Here is an 18,987-nt window from a genome sequence, read left to right as displayed (position 1 = left end):
GAGCATGTGGAACACGCTAGGAGATTGTGATGCCGTGTTCCGTTCGGTGGCTGCAGGATGCACACGGGGATTATCTCAAGCCTCACTATCAACAAGATGTCGATGGCCGTCAATGTTCTCTCGCCGTCCCATTATCTCCTCTAGCGCCAACTTTGGTGTCAAATGAAACGTGCCCCGTTCTGCCGTTTACGTTGCTGTAAATGCTGTTTATTTCCATCCATTCGTCTTTTCGCTTGCTCTTTCTACGCGCGACCGAGAACTTAAAATTTAAACGCAGAACGAGAGAACAGGGAAAAGGTACGAACTCAACCAATCAAACGTTAAAAAACAATTAGCAAATCGGGTTGATCCGGAGATTGGATTCGCCTTCACCTGACTAGTCTTGTGTCCCCGCTGTGAGATTCGAGTGGAGTTTTGGGCTACATTATCACATAATCGTGCGCGGAATAAGAGTGAAAACAAAGGCACAGCTTAAAGGGGCGGCCCTCGATCGAAGGACAGGATACACGGTACGCGTATGATCGCAACGCAAGCAACTCCTCTTCGCGCGTGTGACTAGTTTTCTGTTCGATGCTGTCTATGCTTATATTTTATGACGGCCAAAGGGACGAAATACTGTCCCTTGTAGGCTTCGTGTGGCGTGCTCGTTCAATCGCACTCTAGAATGTTAGGATCGGTTGCTCCCGGTGGTCCAGCAAATCTGAAAGATCGTGAAGAGCGGAAGGTTAGCTCTCACTGCGTCAGGCCGCAGGGGCGTGATCGACACTCACCCTTCGCTATGCTCCACCAGGGAAGCGTAACGTACGTAAGGAACGCATTCAGCGGTGTCGACTGCTGCCGTCGGTTCTCCTTCCAGAAATGGAACGTTTGTGTGAATCCCTTCGTGGTCCAGAGCGGATTGTAGGCTCCGTCGTCTAGTTCTGTGGAGAACAGGGGAGCAAAAGGGGCGGGCGAGGATTAACAAATGTGGAACACCCTGCGTCGGGCATCTCGTGTGTCCGCCGCCTTCTTGTACGATCGGATGATCTACGGGGAAAGTGAAGCACGGCAAAGCAACAACTAGAAAGTGAACGGCGAAGTAAGAGGGTGTTTGGCAAACCTTTGTCACCCTGGCTTCGTCTGGGATGGTGGTGGTAATCGCACAGGTAGTAGATGTTGGTCCCATCCGGAGTGCGCCGCATCGGAATGCCTTCAACAGCAGCACCCTCGCTGGCACCACCAGCATCACCGCCATCGGGATGCATCGCCGGCCGGACGTAGAAACTGTTGTAGGATAGCTTCTTCATCTTCGGCAGCGTTGAGTAGCCTTTTTTGGCCCTCAAATCCTTCAGTGCGGCCCAAATGGCACGATTACTCAGTTCGCTGTCCTCCGTCGTCTCATCTACAGCCGTCGTCGCGGTGGCTCCCCCGGGATTCCCATTAATATCACGCTCGGTTGGGGAACATTCCGTTGGGGCAGGATCTTGTTCACCGCCAGCCTGGTCGATCGGCTTCGCTTTCCTCTTCACCACATCCTCCGCCGCGAGCTGTGGATGATGATTGCGATCACAGCGATCCTTATCACTCGTTGCACCACCATTTTGCTTGCCCACCGGTAGCGGCTTAGGGTCTGATTTTCGCTTATCGTCCTTTTTGATGGCCGACGATACCGCCGGACCGGTGGTAGCGGCCGTTGCTGCGGATGAAGATTTGCTTCGTCGGTAGATCATCGAGAACCGTCCGCCTCCTCCTGCCGTTGCGGTTCGTTCGGTAGCGAGCGTCGATCGGATTGTAGCGCCGGAAGTACGCCGGTCCCGGTGTTCCTTGATGTGTGCGGCGGCCACCACGACGGTGCCTTTCGATCGTTCGTTTCCATTGTTGCTACCGGTCCGTTCGGCGGGGAACTCCTCTTTCCCGTTTACCCGGATCATCTGCTTTGTATCGAGTAGCTCCACATCCGGCTTAGTGGTGTTGGTGGTCCTCCGTTCGCCGGCGGAAGCGATCACCGAAAGATCGCCACCATCGCCCCCATCGAAGCCGTTTAGCGAAACGGCATCATCGGCGAGCTCAAACTCTTCGGTGGCCTCCGTGGCTTCCGGTGCGGCAGCCGCTGCTGCGGTCGCCCGCGTCCCGCTCCGCCCTTGGGCGTTATTGTTAATGTGGTTACTGTTGGTACAGGAACTTCCTTTAGACCGTGCGTCGCCCGTCGTCGAGTTGGATTTGTTCTGGCCATTGCCACCATCGCCGTTGAATCGTTTCGAGCGAAATATGGGCGTACTAAGGCGTTTCTTGGGACTTTGCGCCGGTCGAGAGCTATTATCCCGCTTTTTCACCACCGGTCCACTGGCCTGGGCCAATGAGTTCTTTTTCTTGCCCTTTTCAGTGTTCTTTGATGCTGGGGCCGAAGTTGCGGTCGCGGGTGGTCGAACCTTGGCACCACCGGCAAACTCAAGTTCGCTCTCCACGATCAGCACGTTGCGATGGCTTAGCAGTGGCGATCGCCCCTTGCTGACAGTGGCCAAACAGGCGGGTGAATCGTGCAGTTCAAGCGACTGTAACCTCAGTCGGTCCGCTTCTTCGATCGTCTCTCCGTCCGCTGGTTCCGTCGATCGTCGGCCTTCGTCGGTGCCCTTTGGCTGACAGTTCGGGCACGGTGGTGTGTATACGTCGGACATTTGCACCGAGTCGGTTTCGTCCCCTGCTCTCCTACCGCACCGCTTGCCCAGTCCAAAGCAGTTGCAACAGGACGACGCGGTGCTGTTGGGCCCTTTCGGCACCCCGCTGTTGTTGGCGCATCGTTCGGACAGGGCGTCGGCTTTTGGTGGAAGCGGCCCCACACCGGCAGAGGCAACTCCTACCGATGCCAATTTCGTGTCCGAGATGGAGGAGGAAGCAGGACGATCTGTTCGTGACGTGACGCGTGACGGAACGGCATGGGATGGGCCGAAAAACAGGACAATTGTCAACAGAGAAACGGTTGGTGTGCGTCGCGGAGAGCAATAGAGCGAGAGAGAGAGAGAGAGAGAGAAAGAGAGAAAAGAAGAGAAAAATATAAGAAATCTGGACGAGGACATGACTGTAACACAAAACAGGAAACAGGAGAACCAATCGATACAGGTGATAGCAGCTAACGAAGGGATCGTAAGTAAACTGTGGGCAGCAAACCGAAAAGAAAGGTATGGCTGGCGTGCCACTTTCACTACTGGGCATTTCTGGATACTTCTAGCGAGCGACTACTAATTCAACTTCAGAACGCACGAAAGAGGATCGTCTGGGGTTTGAGGGGTCTAAAGAACATAAAAATGTGCGGTCCTGCGGCCACGTCTCTGAAGTTGCGGTAGAGGAACTGGTTTGAGGATCGTTCCTTTCTTTTCCCGTCAAGCGATCGTCCTGCTTCCCATACCCGATATGTGTGAGGTTCTTCTTTCGGCAGACCAGAGGACAGATGTCTCTCCGAACGCACTTAATCTACGGGTGCACAACGGGATTAAGAGCACAGGCTTTTGGTGTCCAAAAAGCAAAGGGAGGACGCAAAAAGCGCAAAATGATAACGAGCAACCAAAAACTCTGTACAGTCCATGCACAACAGTGGCCAGAAAGTGAAGCTCGGAGCTGCAAAAATGTCCTTCACAGTCCTTCCAAAAGTGTCATTCCTTTCCTTTTAAGCATTGCACACAAACACAGAGAGTGAGAGAGAGAGAAGCACAGAGAGGACAACGAGAGTGGGCATCTTACCATCACGCAAGTCACCGGCCTCGATCTCCGACACCTCGTTGGCCAGGCAGTCGAGCCCTTCGTTCTCGGACCGTGCCTTCGAGCCACCGTACGCGGACGTCGACGAATCGGATGCGTTCTTCGTTCGCCATCCGTACCGGTTGAAGTTGTTCAGATTGGCGCTCGGGTCGCTCAGCCGCCGCTGGTGCCGATAATTGTAGTACTCCTCGCAGTCTTCTTCCCATTCCGAGTCCCACATGTCGGTCGCACAGAAGCTATTGCGCCGTGGCGGGGTGTGATAGAGAAAACTCATTAATGACCGCCCAATCTCATGCATCCGGTTTTCCGGTACTAACCCCGGTTCGCTGGTCGGTGTCTCTACGCCGGACCCTTTCGGTTTCGTAACGGCCATTTCGGCGTGCCCCTTTCCTTGCGGCCCCTTCATCCGCACAAACTCACAGCGCGTCTGCGGTCCACCGGAGCTGAAAAGGCCAAAGGACATTCGCTGCGCTACCTTCGAACCGAGGCTCGATTGCTACGGAAAATGGTGTGCCATTAACCAACCCATCCGGATTCTAGGGCACGATGGGTGCACTTACCCTAGCGTCGTAGACCCGTTTCAGTGCATCGTAGCGGATCGAGCCGAGAAAGATCACGCCCTGAACGGCGCCATCGCGATCGGTGGCCACCAGCTCAACGCACACCATTTCGCCGTCGCGCACCAGTATGTCGTGGAACACCTCGTCAAAGTTGTCCACCATGAAGCAGATGTGCGGATAGGTGATCTCCTCGCTGTCACCCTTGGTGTCCATCTTTCGGCGGCTCGGCGAGGCGTACACCTTCTGCGAGTGGCGCCGCAACACCTGCAGCTCCTTCGGTGACGTGCGCGTACAGATGGCCAGCGTGAGCGTGTAGTTGAACTGGTGGATCACCAGGTTCAGGTAGACCGTTTCCTCCCAGTCGACGTCCGGATCGCCGATCGGCAGTTTGCGCGAGTCCTTCCGGAACACCTCGATCTCCGTCTCGTACTTGGGCATCGCCCGGGACGAACCTTTGATGTGTTTTTTGCGCACGAAAAACAGCAGATCGTCACAGTCGATACTGTGCTCCGGCTCGGACTGGAAGAGGAAGTGGCGCACGAACAGGTCGGTCCAGTACGTGGTTCCTTGCAGTACCACGAACCCGCCATCTGAGAAGAGGGAAAGGGAACGAAAACACGTCTCAAATAAGTTCGAATCTGTGTCCGGCCGATAATAGGGCCGATAGTAGGACACCACTCGATGGACCCTTCCGAATGGATCGACGAATGTTTGACGACGGACCGTTATGGAACAAAGCCTGCCCAGAGTGCAATGGTTGCTCTGATTTGATTGACTGTTGTCGGTTGTTTGTTTTTGCCGCACCAATTTTTGGCCTCGCAAATGAAATATTGGCATGTTTTTATGACCTTCATTACGAGTTCTCTTCCGCTCCGCGCCAGGGCAAGTCGTTCCGATTGAAAGGAGATATACCATGACGGGGCTACTGGTGATGATTAATCAGCGGCGCTGCGCTACTATGAGTAATCCATGCAAGCCATGAACTTGTTTGCTAAAATCACCACCGCTAAAAGGGGATTCACAATTGCGTTGCAGAGGGGTGCAGTGTGATTGGAAAAATACTTTTACTTTTAGCCATCCCCATTGGGATGAAAAGTGACTTCATTTTTTCACTTCTTCATAGGAAAAATCCCCGACGTGGACTGCGTTCGAGGTGAGTAAAAAACCGGTCAACGGAGGGTTCAAATGTTTGACATTCCATCTGTGCGGCCACTCCAAATGGGAGTTCTAGGACGATTATGGAAGTCAGTTATCCTTCCGATGTATATGTGTGTGTATTGGCCACCGCACACGAATATTGCGCATATTCTAACGTTGCACTCATACGCTGGCCGTTCCGGAAAAATCGATAATCGACATACCGTTTTCGGTTGATGATCGCAGTTGGCGACGAATTGACAAAACGCAAATCGCGTCATTCGAACCCCGTGTTCCCGGGAAATTACCATCCCGTCCCCTGGATCCTTTTACCTCGATTCCCCAGGAAACCCCACCGGGGGGAGGATACTAACCATCTTTTAGCAGCTGTCGCATCTCCTTCGTACGCTGGAAGTTGATTTCCTCCAGAAAGGTTTGGAGAGCGGTTTGTGGCGATTTAAGCAGTGCTGCGGCGGCCGACGCTGATCCGCCGCCGAGGCCACCTCCGCCGACCAGCGACATGGTGAATGCCCGCCGTTGGTCGTCCACCGTAGAACCGGGGGGCTTTGTTGAAGGGCGTTCCGTGAAAGCCGCTTGCCGTCAGAGAGTGGTCCGGCCCCTGTCCGTGCCCTCGGGGGCTTACACGGTGCAGCGGAATGGAAGGTGAACGGTAGACGAAAAAGGTTCACCGGCCTGCCCCAGTTGGACACAGCACCGCACGAAGGAATACACCCATTGCAGCCAGGCCCAGGACACAGGAACTGCACAACAGATTGCGGATTTGCGGACACTTCTTTTCCAGACCGGAATCGAACCGGTCGAGGTCGTTCTCAGTCTTTTTGCGTTTTTATATTCGGAAGATGGTTGTGGGAAAAGCGCTTTGTCCGTGCGTCTCCGCCGAGACTGTTTCGAAAACTGAATTGCTCTCCCCGTACGGACGCGGATTGTGTTTTCATTTGGCTCTTTCACGAGATAATGTGGGACCTATGGATGTGTGCGTCACTGTGTCGTTGTGGAGCACTGCTTGCGATTGCGCAATTGTTGGTTGTTGGTGGCCGATGTTTTCCAACGAAAAGACCCGACCCGGCGTCGTGACAAATACGGAACAACACAAATCTGCCAAAGACCGGGGGAAAGAGACGGCAGCTGGATCGAGCGAGCGAGAGAACAGCGTGTAAACATTGCCAGGCGTTACTGCGATGTCATGCTCCGTAACGCTATGTAACGCAACCATTTTCAAACGTTGGTGATTTTTGACCGTTGGTAACATTTAATTTAGGGGCATTTCTTTGAGCAAAACATCACACACAGCGCGCTTATAGTTTACATCTTTATTCGATTCTTCCATCGCGTCCTTCCTATGGCATTTCTGTAGATTCGCGTAAGTAATTTCAAACTTCCATAAGTCGAGGGCCCGCAGCACAGGAGCCACTCTGCAGGCATCGTGCTTCCCTCTGCAGGCCGCTCTCTGTTTCCTTAATACTTAACTTCATTTAAGATTTGTTGCTTTCCGTTCACCGACTACGGCTCTCGCTCTTTTCTTCTATTTTGTATTCCGTTTGTTGTACATTCTCTTCATGATTTGTGCACGCGATCGCGGGTAGCGATCGCAAGCGAACACCGAAGGTGTACATGTTTTCGAAACATCCTCACACACTTCTCAGTGTTGGCCGTCTTCTTTCTGCCCTATTGCGGCTGAAAACCGTTAACCGTTCATGGCTCTAGCGCATATTGGAGTCATAAGCGTGTACATTCGTAAAGAAAATGCATTGTAATTCTATGAATATGCGCGTGTGTGCAGAAATATGATGGCCTCGGCAGAAAATTAATCAAACCAGACAGGAAATGTCCCCTTAAAACCTACGCCGGAATCCCCCGGGTGGGAAGAGTCTACACGGAGACGAGAGGTCACACCGGTTGTTGACTGACGTATTGCTAGTGACGTGGGGGAAAGGAAAAAATAGTTTTACTCTACTTAGCGCTGCTTCACGCTACAAAATACCTAGTTATATATGCTATACTATTCTTAACTACTTCTCTAGGGGTCTCTCTATAGGGGCATTAGACAAGGGTTCAATTTTGCTTCGCTTAACCAATAATACCTGATACGAATACAAAACGCGGCTTTGCTATCGGATTCGACTATCTACTACGGCACATGAATGTAACTCACTTGGTTGGGCGAGGGATTCCTTATCAAACAAGAGACTGGGGTCGCTGTGATGGCAGCAAATGGCGCTATACCAAACCAAAAACCAAAAGAGAAATGAAAACGCAAAAAGAAAGAGAATGGGGCCCTAGGCATAGGATGGTGCGCTAAGTAACCGCGCACCACACCCAGGGACGAGAAGCTAATCAATCAGACTTATCATCTTCCGCCACTCACCACTCAGTGCGCAATAGGAACCTCTAGCTTAGGAGGATGCCAGCCGCCTGTCCGGTTGTGTTCCCCACCCGGAAGGGGGCGAGCCCAAAAATATTTACAAATACAATAGAGAGATGTGACGCCCGGGGGGGTGAGAGGACTACAGTGAGAGTCGGCCCGCAGATTGGACCAGATGCACTGACGTTCCGGCTGCTGCTACAGCGGCGTTTGGATCAGTTCCTGCGCTCGACGCCGAACCGTCGTCGCCGAAGGAGAAGCTATCGGACAAGTTTTTCATCACACAGCGTCTCCGATGGATCTTCAGGCCGGCGTACAGCTTGAAGGTGGCCTTGCACAGGTCGCATTTGTGGGGCCGCTCGTTCGAGTGCAGCTTCCGGTGCGTGATCAGGTTGGACGGGTGGACGAAGGCGCTCGAGCAGAGGTCGCACTTGTAGCGCCGTTCCCCCGTGTGCGTCCGGATGTGGATGAGCAGATAGTCTTTTCTCTTGAACCGCTTGTGGCACTCGGTACACTTGAACGGCCGGTCGGCGGACGGGATGAACGAGACCGCCTCGTTGCGCGCAAAGTGACTTAGCACGTGCTGCTCGAGGTACGTCGCATCGTCGAAGCTGATGGCACAAATTTCACACTTCCGCACCGGGCCTTTCCGCCCTGCTGCTACCGCGGCGGCCGCTGCGGCCGCTGCCGCCATCACCGCTAGCGCTCCATTGCCGGAGGACGATTCGGAGGATGTAAGTCCCACTTCGCCTTCACTATCGCCGAGCGATTCCGAAGACGCACCGCCATCGGCCGCTTCGGCCGGCGGTTGCCGATCCTCTTTCGATCCTCCTTCATTTTCGCCGGCGCTAGAGGAAGAAGCGGATTCGCTGCCACTGCGGCCACCATCACCAGGGCCAGCGCCGCTACCTTCCGGGTGTTGGTCATCGTCCCCGCTCGAACCGGAGAACTTGATCAGTGAGTGGTGCGTTGTGTTGTGTTTCCGCATGTGCGCCTGCAAATTGAGCTCACACTTGAACACCTTGTTGCAAATCCGGCAGCTGCGGACCCGATTGACCAGTGCGTCGTTCTCGTGGGTCGCTTCGTGCACGCGTAGCAGCTCTTCGGTGCGGAACCGCTTCGAACACTTGGTGCACTGGTGCTCCGGCGGCGTCACGTTCATCAGGTCGGCCACATCCGGTTCGAACGAGTGGCGCCGTTTAAGCCCACCGGCACCGTTTGCTGCGGGGGACAGAAACAACAGGGGCTGACAGTCGGTGGTTCGATTGGTCGCTGGTGCCGGCACCGGTCGTATGTCCGGTTGCGTGGAGTGATACACGATCTGCATGTTGCCGGGCATCGGATGCAACCGAGTTGTGCCAGTGACCATCGAGGAACCGCCCAGTTCGGTTGTACCGACATTCCGAAGCATCATTGGTTTCAGTAGCGAAGGTGGTCGACTATCGGGGGTCGCGGCCTGCGCCTGATGAGGGATGGCAGCGGCTGAACCTAGCACGACACCAGCACCGTTCTGATGGGGTCCGTTCGCACCGTTGTGCAGCTCCATGTGGGCATTGAGGTCATCCAGAAAGTGGAATATCTGCATGCAATAATCACACCGGAACAGTATTACGGTGCCTCGGTTGGACTGTAATGGGGACGGGAATTAGAATCAAGACGGTGCGCTACTCGGCAGACAACACTACCTTACCTCTTTTTCCTCCTCTTGGCCCTCCGAAGCTTCCTCCATCATAAGTAGCTCGCGAGGATCGGTCACGAGCATGTCTTCATCGAACGGTTCCTGCTTTACGACGTCGGGAAGCTCCTGTTTGATGCCCACCGGTGGCTGCACCGGGATCGGTATGTCTGCAGCAGTTTCCATGGCCAACGGTTCCTGCCGCGAACCATCTAGTATAATCTGCTCGTCACTGGCCTTCGAAAGTGGAGGATGATGCGGATGGTGCCTCTGGGCCTCCGCACTGGGCCCCACTAGGTGACACTCTCCGTCCCCCCTCCCGTGGCCGCTCTCCTCTTCACCTTCGTCAGCGTCTTCGATGTCGCTTCCGGTCACGAGTAGACCGCTACTGTCGGCATTGTTCCGCGGTTCCTGCGTTGTACTCAGCTGCTGCTGCTCCTCGTCTTCGAGCTCAATCTTGACGAAATTGGCCGCATCGAGCAGCGGTTCGTCCATCTGCAGGTCTTCCAATGCGACACCCCGGTGCGCGTCACGCATGTGGGCCTCGAGCTCCTCGTACTCGTTGAACGATTCCTGGCAAACGCGACAATCGAACGATCGCAGCTTCCGGTGGGCCCGCCGATGATACTTGAGCGTCGAGGGCGATATGAAGCTCTTCAGGCAAACCAGGCAGTTGTATAGGTTGTCCCCGGTGTGGGCCCGCTGGTGGATCTTCCAGTTTGACCGATCGTTGAACCGCTTCCCACAGTACTCGCACTCGTACAGGTTCTCCTCCGTGTGGAGCTTGAGGTGCCGCTTCAGGGTGTACGCGTTGCGGAACGTGCGCTTGCACACCATACACTGGAACCGACCGTCTTCCAGTTGCACCGACAGACCCATCAGCTTGTGTGCCGAAAGGTGCCGCACATGATCGAGCGCCACGGGGGGCATAATACCATGCAGGGTTGTTGCTACTTCGCCCTGCTGTTGCTGCTGCTGCTGCTGCTGCTGCTGCTGCTGCTGCTGGTGTTGCTGGCTGGCGAGCAGATTTTTGGCCACACGAATAATGCCCATCGAGGAGGAAGGTGTCGAGGTTACGGGTTCCGGAGCGTCCGGATTCTTGCGAGGACGCACAGCGAGCGTCGACAGTTGAGTCAAGGCAATGCTCACCATGGACTCGGGGGTTTCGGGAACCGTCGTCTGCGTGGTGGATGATGGTTCCGTTTCGTCGACTGGCGTGGCGATCGCTGGCCCATTATGTTGCTCGTTGCGTACGTCGTCCTCTTCCTCGTCCACCTCACTGGCGTACTGCAGCACAGGTTCTGCCGGTGGATTCGGTTTGTCACCGATCGAGAACCGGTGCGCCGCTTGGCGACTTCGCTCCATGCCGAACAGATTGTGCAGAATGGTATCATTTTCGATACACTTTTCCCGGAACCGGTACCAATCGCTGAGCTGCTGCTCGCAAAGCGAACAGATGGCCACTGGAAACACATCAAAATGATCCGCCTGGAAAAGAACCGCGATCGCGAGGGAATGTTAACGATTTGTGACGGCCCTAAGGGTGATCACTGGATCATCACTAGTTACCTCCACCGTCGTGCAGTCGTAGATCTTGCGCAGTAGATCGTTGTCGATCCCATGTTCGTTGGAGAAAAATCGGGTTAGCTTCCGTTCCTTCGACAGACACAGGCGACACAGGTTCCGCGAATCGCTAGACATGATGTGAGGAAGGCATAAAGACACAATTAAATTCATAAGCTTCAACAATGGAGCCACCGCCGAGTTCATGGTTCTGCCGTAATGATGGTTGTTTTGCGCTTCGGGCCTTCATCGCAGGAGGCGAATGAGTAACCAGCAGCAAACGTAAACACAATCACGTCAGCCTTGCGCACACTAATACACCGGAACCTAGTGTGCGATCGGCGGCGGTACTTGCTCGCGGCACAAAGCCATCGCCCCGCGCGAGCGCGGCAAGGTCAATTATGCTCTCCAGAGACGGCCGCCGATCGACGGCGCACGCACACTCACGCGGACCACGCTCTGGTAGTGGCGGACGCGAGACGCCGGCCGCGTGTAGAAAGTATACACATAGTACTTCCCATTGACAAAGGCCCCCACTGCTGGCCCATTGAAGAAGTGGCGCGAGAGCGAGAAAAGCATCGGGCGAAAAATAAGCCGGGTTTGGGGGGGCGGACGAAACAATGCACGCGAGGATACTCTTTTGTGGTCTCTTCGTGTGCGCGCTGCGGTCTCGTATTACGCACACCGTATTTACACCAGCCAACACCAACGCGTTGTTTTTCAACCCGTTCTTGTTATTCCCCACTCTGTGTGTCCTCTGTTTGCCGTGTGCCGCCGCCGCCGCTCGGCAGAAACACAGACAAAGACGAAAACGCACCACTCTTGACCGGAAACGTGACTCTAGGCCATATTGCGCTATTGTGTTGTTGCTATGAGACGGAGGCTACTTTGAGGCGAAGCAAAAACGGGTTGACGATACACCACCCATCCTTGCGACTGTACTTACGGGACGAGGGATTTGCGTTTGAGCAAGCGTTGACTGCTGCGAGACATTGTTTCCTTTGTGTAAAAGTTCCACCGGTAGTGCTGCGATGCCCCGGTCGCCGGTGATCTTGTTTGTTTCTTAAATCACTCCGTACACCTGACACTCGCGGCGATCGTCGTGCTCACTGTCTGGCCGCATCCGTTTGGTAAACAATGCCATCACCGCTCACGCGGCGAAGATTGCCCTTCGGTACGGCCTGCTGCCAACAACGCAGCGGAAGTAACAAAGTAGCCGCACACTCGCGCGTGTGTCCTTCCGGAGCGTCGAGCGATCAAGCGCGGACACAACCCGTACGTCGATTTAGGGTCGTGGTCGTGTTGCGCACTCCAATCCAATACACGTGTGTCAATGTGTGTGCGCGCTCGCACTTGAAAACACAGCGCGCCTCCGTCCGCGGGGACAGGTTACGGAAACATGGCCGTTGGGGCACACAAGTTTGGCCCCGACGATTGGTGGAGCCTTTGAATAGATTGGGATTTGAGTGCGATTTCGAACCATCTGCAGCAAAACACTCAGCAGCAGGAGGCCATGGGCCCAAGCGGGAGGCCGTGCCGAGTGTGGTGCTTAGCTTCCATTGTTCCTTCTGGCTTCTGGCTCTGATGTTCTTTCGAGGCCCGCTTTTTCCTTCGGCTTCGGCTCCTTCGTCACAAAGCACTGTGACGGCCCGGGAGGGTTAAGAACACGCGCTTTGCATTCCACACTTCCAATGCACAATAAGAGTTGCTTCTAACTGACCACCAACGTTGTGTGTGTCCGCTCACCCATACACAGGACATGGAGCGTGGAACCGGATCGCAACCGGACCGGGAATATCTGTCGCTTGATGAAGGGTTTACAGTTTTATTGATTCAAACAATGCTTGTCCTGCGGCGCCCTGCACAATGCCAGGCATGACAGTCACAGATACACACGCGCGCGCACACCATTGCCCACTATTGCACACTCTATATTGCCGCACGCACGGGGCTCGACTAAAAAGCGATTTGCGGCACCAGATGCCGCGGGCGGAAGGACCAAAAGCTGTCCGTACGGCCAAACGCGGTAAACAATGCACACGATTTTCACTACCCTTTTCTCAAGCCCCTTTTCTACGCGGTTCCGTGGTTGTGCTGCTGTTCTAGGCAGGCATTGGTTTGGGTGACATTCTTGGCCAGTGTAGCCTAGCCTAGTGGTTGTTGTCCATCATGCCCGACCCGGGCGCTACCGGGAGTTTGGCTGGTGGAATCAATCTGCGAATCAAAATGCGGCACCGCACATAATAATTGAAAACTCCCCTTTTTTCTTACCCAGTCCCAATAAAACATCTATTGAACGGCTCCATTTCGACGTTTCGATGGCGCGTGCGAACCCGGGCGAGCGAAACGCACGCCACTGGGCACCCTGTGGCACAATTAGTCATCGTCGCAAGTCAACAATCGTCAGTTAGCTGTCAAAAGCTTCTCTCTCCGCAAAAAGGCGAAACACGGTCAAATTGGTGCAGCTGGGGAAAACTGGACAGAAAAATTGATTTTCTCATTATCCAACCAAGCGGCGGCGCTGGGGAAAGTTGGTGCGAAACGCGATCGGCCGTCATAACATAGCCCGCGGAAGGACTCGCGCGACCCAGGTAGGATCACGGCAGTCACGCGAACGGTGTTGAAAGTTCCAAGACGTTCTAGAACAAATCGGCCTGCTGCCCGTGAGTGCTGAAGGTGGCGGAGGCGAACGGTGGGTGTGCGAGAGAGAGGATATCTAACGCACGGCGCAGACCGAAGGTTGCTCATTGCACCACCGCCGGAAGCTCGGAAGGATTGTTCCATTTCGCGTAAGAAACACCCCAAAAGACCCAAGTCCTTTTCTGTGTGTTTTTGTGAGTGCATGTGTGTACTCCGGTGAGTTAGAAACGGGGTGTTAATTGTGGGACTTTTTTCGTTGCGTTACAAGTTGCAGTCGAACGTCAGCATGTCGCAGCAGCACACGGAGCCCTCGCAACAGCCCCAAGTGCGGCACATTCCCATCTATGTCGAGGGCCGTTCGGAGCCGCTGCTGAATACGAGCCCGAAATCGCAGCCATCGTCGGCGCACCCGTCCGCACAACCATCATCACACGCGCACGTGCCGCATCCTTCCGGGAGTGACAGTCCGCAAATGCCGGACGATTTGTTCAAGCAGAACTCAATCTTCGATCGGGATCGCGATATACCGGTGCGATCGGCTTTCAACACCCCGTTCTTCAAGCGCGAGGCATCGCCCGGTGCCAGCCGGACGTCCCCGTTTCCGGACATGGCCAGCCATATGCCGCACATGAACACGAACGTGCCTCGCGGGTCTTCGATTCCTAGGCAAACACCGTCGCCACCGACGGCGGCTGGTGCGAGCCAGGCCCACCACCACCACAGTAGCAAACAACCGCAGCAACCGTCCAGCACCTACCACCAACAGTTTCCGCCCCAGAGGCATCCCCAGCAGCAGCAGCAGGCGACGGCGCCGCCGCCAGCACACCATTCGGAGCCGCAGCAGGCGGCACAGCCACCTATGACGGGCTACGATCAGCCCGACAGTCGTCCGAAGCCGTCGCCGCCGCCTCCAGTTAAGGATGATCCGACCAGTAAGATTTCGAAAATCCAGCAAGATGTGACGGCTATTTTCGATCTGGTCGAAAAGTTCAGGGGCAGCAAGGAGGGCAAAAAGGACAAGACGTACATGTACCTGGACGAGATGTTGACCCAGAATCTGCTGAAGCTGGACTCGATCGACGTGGGCGATCAACCGCAGATTAAATCGTCCAGAAAGGCGGCAATCAGAAGCATAAACACCTGCATCGGGGTGCTGGAGCAAAAGGCCGAAGCAGGGGCCCTGGAGGCAGCCGGTGGCAGCTCCAGCTCCATTACCGGCCGGAACGAGGCCATCACCACCGCCAATGGAATCGATCCGCCCAAGGGTGGGATGAACGGGCTCGAGCAGCACGCCGCCGGTAAGTCCGCTTCGAACACGTCAATCTCTCACTCGTCGTCCAACTCTAGTCAGCAGCAGCAGCAGCCGATCGACGATGCTAAACAGTAAATGACGTAGTGCGACCGGCTCCTAACACCATTCGCGATCGTCCATACCAATTTGCTTCCCCCTTTCGGTGCTGCCGTGTGCGATCGGCGAGATCGTCGTCGAACGGATCTTGTTTTAACATTGCCCCGGGCACTGTGTTTTTGTTAGGGCTTCGCGATTCGTCAGTTTTCTGTTTTTAACTTATTGCGATTCGATGCTTGTTACGGGGCCACGGTACGGATGGTCCTAACGCACGCACACACAATCCGCATGTTACGTTCGGTTGCCATAGGCCGTAGGTTTTCTTAGCAAAACCCGATAGAGGCACGGGTGCTGCAAATAGTTTGGCGGGAATCAGGGGGTGGAATTGTTGAGCGAACGCACGAGATACGGTTGTGATGGCCGCGTGATGGTGTTGGCGAAGCAGTGCCTAGAGCAGGAAAGATATTTATTTTTATTACTTTTAGCGCATAATTATTAGACGTAAAGCATGAGTTGATTGCAAGATATTAGGCAAACGGATAATGATAAAGTAAAAGGCCGTGAAGCAGGGCGGGGCAGCGAGCGCGAGAATTGTTCTGTGCCGTCTATAACCACACTTTAACGAACCTATTAACCAGTGAGGCGCCCAGGCGCAAGCGAAAGGGGCGAGACTTCTTAGCCCGTACTGTATTAGGCAGAGCGATATGTTCGTATTGGATATAAGGACACCAGGCAAACCCCCATTAACCGAGAATAACTTTCAAGTTTAATTTTAATAAAATCAAAACCATTTAGAACAATAAAACGGTTCCCCGGCGGGGGATTCTCTACAGTTCGGACACGAAGTTGGTATTAGCCTGTGGACACACCACTGTCCGCCGCAGCAAACATGTATTATCGAACGAGTACGGACCCTGTAGCGACAAGCATGAAGGGAAACAACGAAAGCGATTAAAAATTAATAAAACAATGAAGTGTTATCGAATCGATTTTTCGGGTTGTGAATGTTTGCGAAAAGGCTTTGCTGGCAACACTGACACCGAAGTGGCTGTCAAAAAGATGGCATCTCAACGTGCATTGTTTATTTGACTCGAACCGTTCACAGTAGGCCGCCGCACGTTGTAAATCATTGCTGATTTCTGCTAACGCCGCGATTCGGACAACATTTCAACATTCGGACACAATCACACCAACCAACCGAGATGATTATTCCGGTGCGCTGCTTTACCTGTGGCAAGGTAATTGGCAACAAGTGGGAGGCCTATCTGGGCCTGCTGCAAGCCGAATACACCGAAGGGTAAGCGGAGAGATATGAACCGGGGAGAAAAGAAGGCAGCAACCTCTAACCTTTTCCCCCGTAGCGATGCACTGGACGCACTGGGACTGAAACGGTACTGCTGCCGCCGGATGCTGCTAGGCCACGTGGATCTCATCGAAAAGCTGCTTAATTATGCGCCACTGGAGAAGTAACTGGACACTGGCTGCTGCTTATGTTTTAAACCGAACGGTGATATGTGTTAAGGAAAGCACGAAAATATGAGAGTAAATTTTTTTTACTAAGTAAACCACTGATGCACGTTTCAATCTACGTAGTCATCGGAGTCCGTCAACTCGCGATACGATGTTAAATCGACGGGGAGCGAGAGCTTTCGACCGAACGACGCCGAGCCGGGCGATTGCCCCGCACCAGCGGTAGGACCGGTTCGTACATCACCTGCAGTTCGCATCGGTGTTTTTTGCCGTTCCGCAATGCGGCCAGGCAGTAGCGGCAGGATCGGTGGCAACGGTTATTTTTCTGGTGTGTCTTCAGGCCGCCCAGGTGGTCGTAAATGGCAAAGCATTTATCGCACAGATACTGCGTGATCTTTGGATGCGCCGGATCGACGGTAACGACGACCGGTGCAAGAGATTCCACATACAGTGGCGTTTTCAGGCAGTCCACCAACACCGGTCGTAGCTCCTTCTCTGTTGGACTCGCAGTCGTTGAAGGCGACGCACGCACTGAGGCATCCACTTCGTCATTTGATGGTTCTCCTGTTGGTGGCTGTTCCACGTTGTCCGGAACGTCGTTTGTGTCCGGAACGTCGTTTTTGTCCGGTACGTCGTTTTTGTCCGGTACGTCGTTTTTGTCCGGAACGTCCCGGAAGCTCTCGGAGCACGCAGTTATTTCATCTGGCGAAACTTCCTTAGTGATAGCGTTCTCATCGCCATCTTCGCTTTTGCTGTCGTCCTCCGAAACCAGGTTTTGGACCTCAGGTGGTGGCGAACACAAGTGGGAGTATAGCACTAGCTGGTTCATGCGGAAAGTTCTCCGTTTTTGTCGATATTCCGCCACGAAGTTACTATGATTCAGCGCATTCAGGTAGCACGCCATGCAGATCAGCTTGTGTTCGTCGCCCGGAAGATTCTGCCAAACGCGAGATGGTTCAACGGAGTTAGCATATCGGATTGGGTTGACACCCGTACCGTGCCTACCTTGGAAGGGTAAAGTTGTTTCAGCATTCGATTAATTTCGGGACATTTAATCAGATCTATGGACGGTTCGCTGCTTTCACTGATTACGGTGGAACAACAGCGACACACGGAGGAGGTCGATTCAGCGTTCATTGTTGGAGAAACTAGTTTTCTCTGGCCACTCAGTTTCTGCTATCTGATCGATTGTTGTTAATATCGTTGGAAAGATAGGCTCCTGATTGGGCGCGAAACCCACCGTTTCGTTTACCAACAAATATTCGCCGGGAAATGTTTGGCATCAAGTGTCAATTTAGTTCCCAGTCCACACTGTAGGTGGCGGTAAAGTGGGATGAGAGAAGTTACAATTAATAATTTAATTATGACATAATTAAATAATTCATAATTCATTATTTCAGCAAAACTTAGATCAACCGATTTGAGCCAAATTCAGCTTGGGTGTATTTTGGCATGTATCCAACAGGAAGCGAGAAAGGAGCCGATCGGATACATCACCGCGAACAGCTATTTTCGGTGATACTTTTTCTTTATTTCCTTCCTTGCCTTTCATTGGTTGCCCATCGTAAACACCCGGCTTATTCAGCAGGCTTTTGTCGCCAAAGGGCCCCTTTACAACATCAACCACTCAAATAATATTTAAATTTAAACAAATAGTTTCAAAAGTTGCCCCAATTTCGTACTACCCTCTAGCGAACTGTTAGACCACAACTATGCAAAGTACCGTATTTTTCCGTGTATAACGCGCACTTTTTTGCCAATTTTTTTAGCTCTAAAATCTGGGTGCGCGTTATACAAGGGTAGTAAACATTTTGTCTCCTCCAAGCATACAAATGTGCCCTTTTAGGTACATATTCTATAGTATTATTGAATAAATTATAAAATGAAACACTTGTTAGGAATATAATTATCCATACAATATCGTTTTTAAGTCATGGCAGGGAGTTAAAACAGAAGTTGTTGTGAAATCATTTAAAAAATGTGGCATCAGCATGGATCTGAAGATGTCGCAATTTATGAGGACTCTTCAGAGAGTGACAATGAGGAGTACATTGAACAGCAATTGGAGAATATCAATTTGTCAGACAGCAGTGAATCTGAGTTTGAAGATTATTCCGAAATATAAAATACTAGTATGTCTTTTGCAATGTATACGCATTTTATCTTTAGTCTACTTTAGAATATTTATAGAGTATTTAGAGTAATACATTATTATCATTTGATATTTGTTGGATATCACATATCTGAAAAATGTAAAGTAAAAAATTTGTTTTCCAATTTTGTTCTCGTAAAATATGGGTGCGCGTTATACACGGGTGCGCGTTATACACGGAAAAATACGGTATATTGTTTCATCGTAGCGTAAACATTGGCCACTGTTCTGAAAGAGAGAGCCCAACAAACGATGGGAGAACTTTCTCTCGCGGGAGCAGTGGGGAGCACGTGCCAGGACTCCGGATGGCGCGCGATGAATCACCGA

At 53.0% G+C, this 18,987-nt stretch overlaps 5 protein-coding genes across 8 annotated transcripts; 2 read left to right on the top strand and 3 right to left on the bottom strand.

Moving 5' to 3' along the window:
- Positions 1-323: 323 nt before the first annotated feature.
- On the bottom strand, positions 324-6,279 carry LOC131205990 (uncharacterized protein KIAA0930 homolog). Its single transcript, XM_058198330.1, has 6 exons — positions 5,804-6,279; positions 4,293-4,882; positions 4,050-4,228; positions 3,715-3,968; positions 771-920; positions 324-700 (listed from the first exon to the last, which is right to left on the bottom strand). Exons 1-6 carry the CDS (start codon positions 5,949-5,951, stop codon positions 660-662), a joined length of 1,362 nt encoding a protein of 453 aa, XP_058054313.1. The 5' UTR covers positions 5,952-6,279; the 3' UTR covers positions 324-659.
- Positions 6,280-7,501: 1,222 nt separating this feature from the next.
- Positions 7,502-11,188, bottom strand: LOC131206689 (zinc finger protein 267-like). Its single transcript, XM_058199353.1, is given in 3 exon segments — positions 7,502-10,369; positions 10,637-10,975; positions 11,057-11,188. Coding segments are annotated over 3 exon segments (2,886 nt in total). The 3' UTR covers positions 7,502-7,954.
- A 2,314-nt stretch (positions 11,189-13,502) lies between these two features.
- LOC131205991 (BAG domain-containing protein Samui) lies at positions 13,503-15,996 on the top strand. Of its 4 annotated transcripts, XM_058198332.1 has the most exons (3): positions 13,525-13,641; positions 13,694-13,839; positions 13,959-15,996. In XM_058198332.1, the coding sequence occupies exon 3, from the start codon at positions 13,977-13,979 to the stop codon at positions 15,075-15,077; it is 1,101 nt and encodes a 366-aa protein (XP_058054315.1). In that variant the 5' UTR covers positions 13,525-13,641; positions 13,694-13,839; positions 13,959-13,976; the 3' UTR covers positions 15,078-15,996. The 4 variants fall into 4 exon arrangements, with proteins under 4 accessions (XP_058054317.1, XP_058054314.1, XP_058054316.1 ...); XM_058198334.1 differs by having other exon boundaries at positions 13,503-13,839; positions 13,965-15,996; XM_058198331.1 differs by having other exon boundaries at positions 13,503-13,839.
- Positions 15,997-16,227: 231 nt separating this feature from the next.
- Positions 16,228-16,597, top strand: LOC131205998 (DNA-directed RNA polymerases I, II, and III subunit RPABC5). The gene is made up of 2 exons (XM_058198343.1): positions 16,228-16,335; positions 16,400-16,597. Exons 1-2 carry the CDS (start codon positions 16,241-16,243, stop codon positions 16,506-16,508), a joined length of 204 nt encoding a protein of 67 aa, XP_058054326.1. The 5' UTR covers positions 16,228-16,240; the 3' UTR covers positions 16,509-16,597.
- LOC131205993 (uncharacterized) lies at positions 16,587-17,720 on the bottom strand. The gene is made up of 2 exons (XM_058198336.1): positions 17,514-17,720; positions 16,587-17,445 (listed from the first exon to the last, which is right to left on the bottom strand). The coding sequence occupies exons 1-2, from the start codon at positions 17,643-17,645 to the stop codon at positions 16,663-16,665; spliced, it is 915 nt and encodes a 304-aa protein (XP_058054319.1). The 5' UTR covers positions 17,646-17,720; the 3' UTR covers positions 16,587-16,662.
- Between the last annotated feature and the right edge of the window lie 1,267 nt (positions 17,721-18,987).

This window comes from Anopheles bellator, chromosome 1 (genome assembly GCF_943735745.2).
Source record: "Anopheles bellator chromosome 1, idAnoBellAS_SP24_06.2, whole genome shotgun sequence".
In the NCBI taxonomy this organism is placed as follows: domain Eukaryota; kingdom Metazoa; phylum Arthropoda; class Insecta; order Diptera; family Culicidae; genus Anopheles; species Anopheles bellator.
Note: the sequence above shows the minus strand (reverse complement) of the source record. Positions and strands in the feature narration are given on the sequence as shown.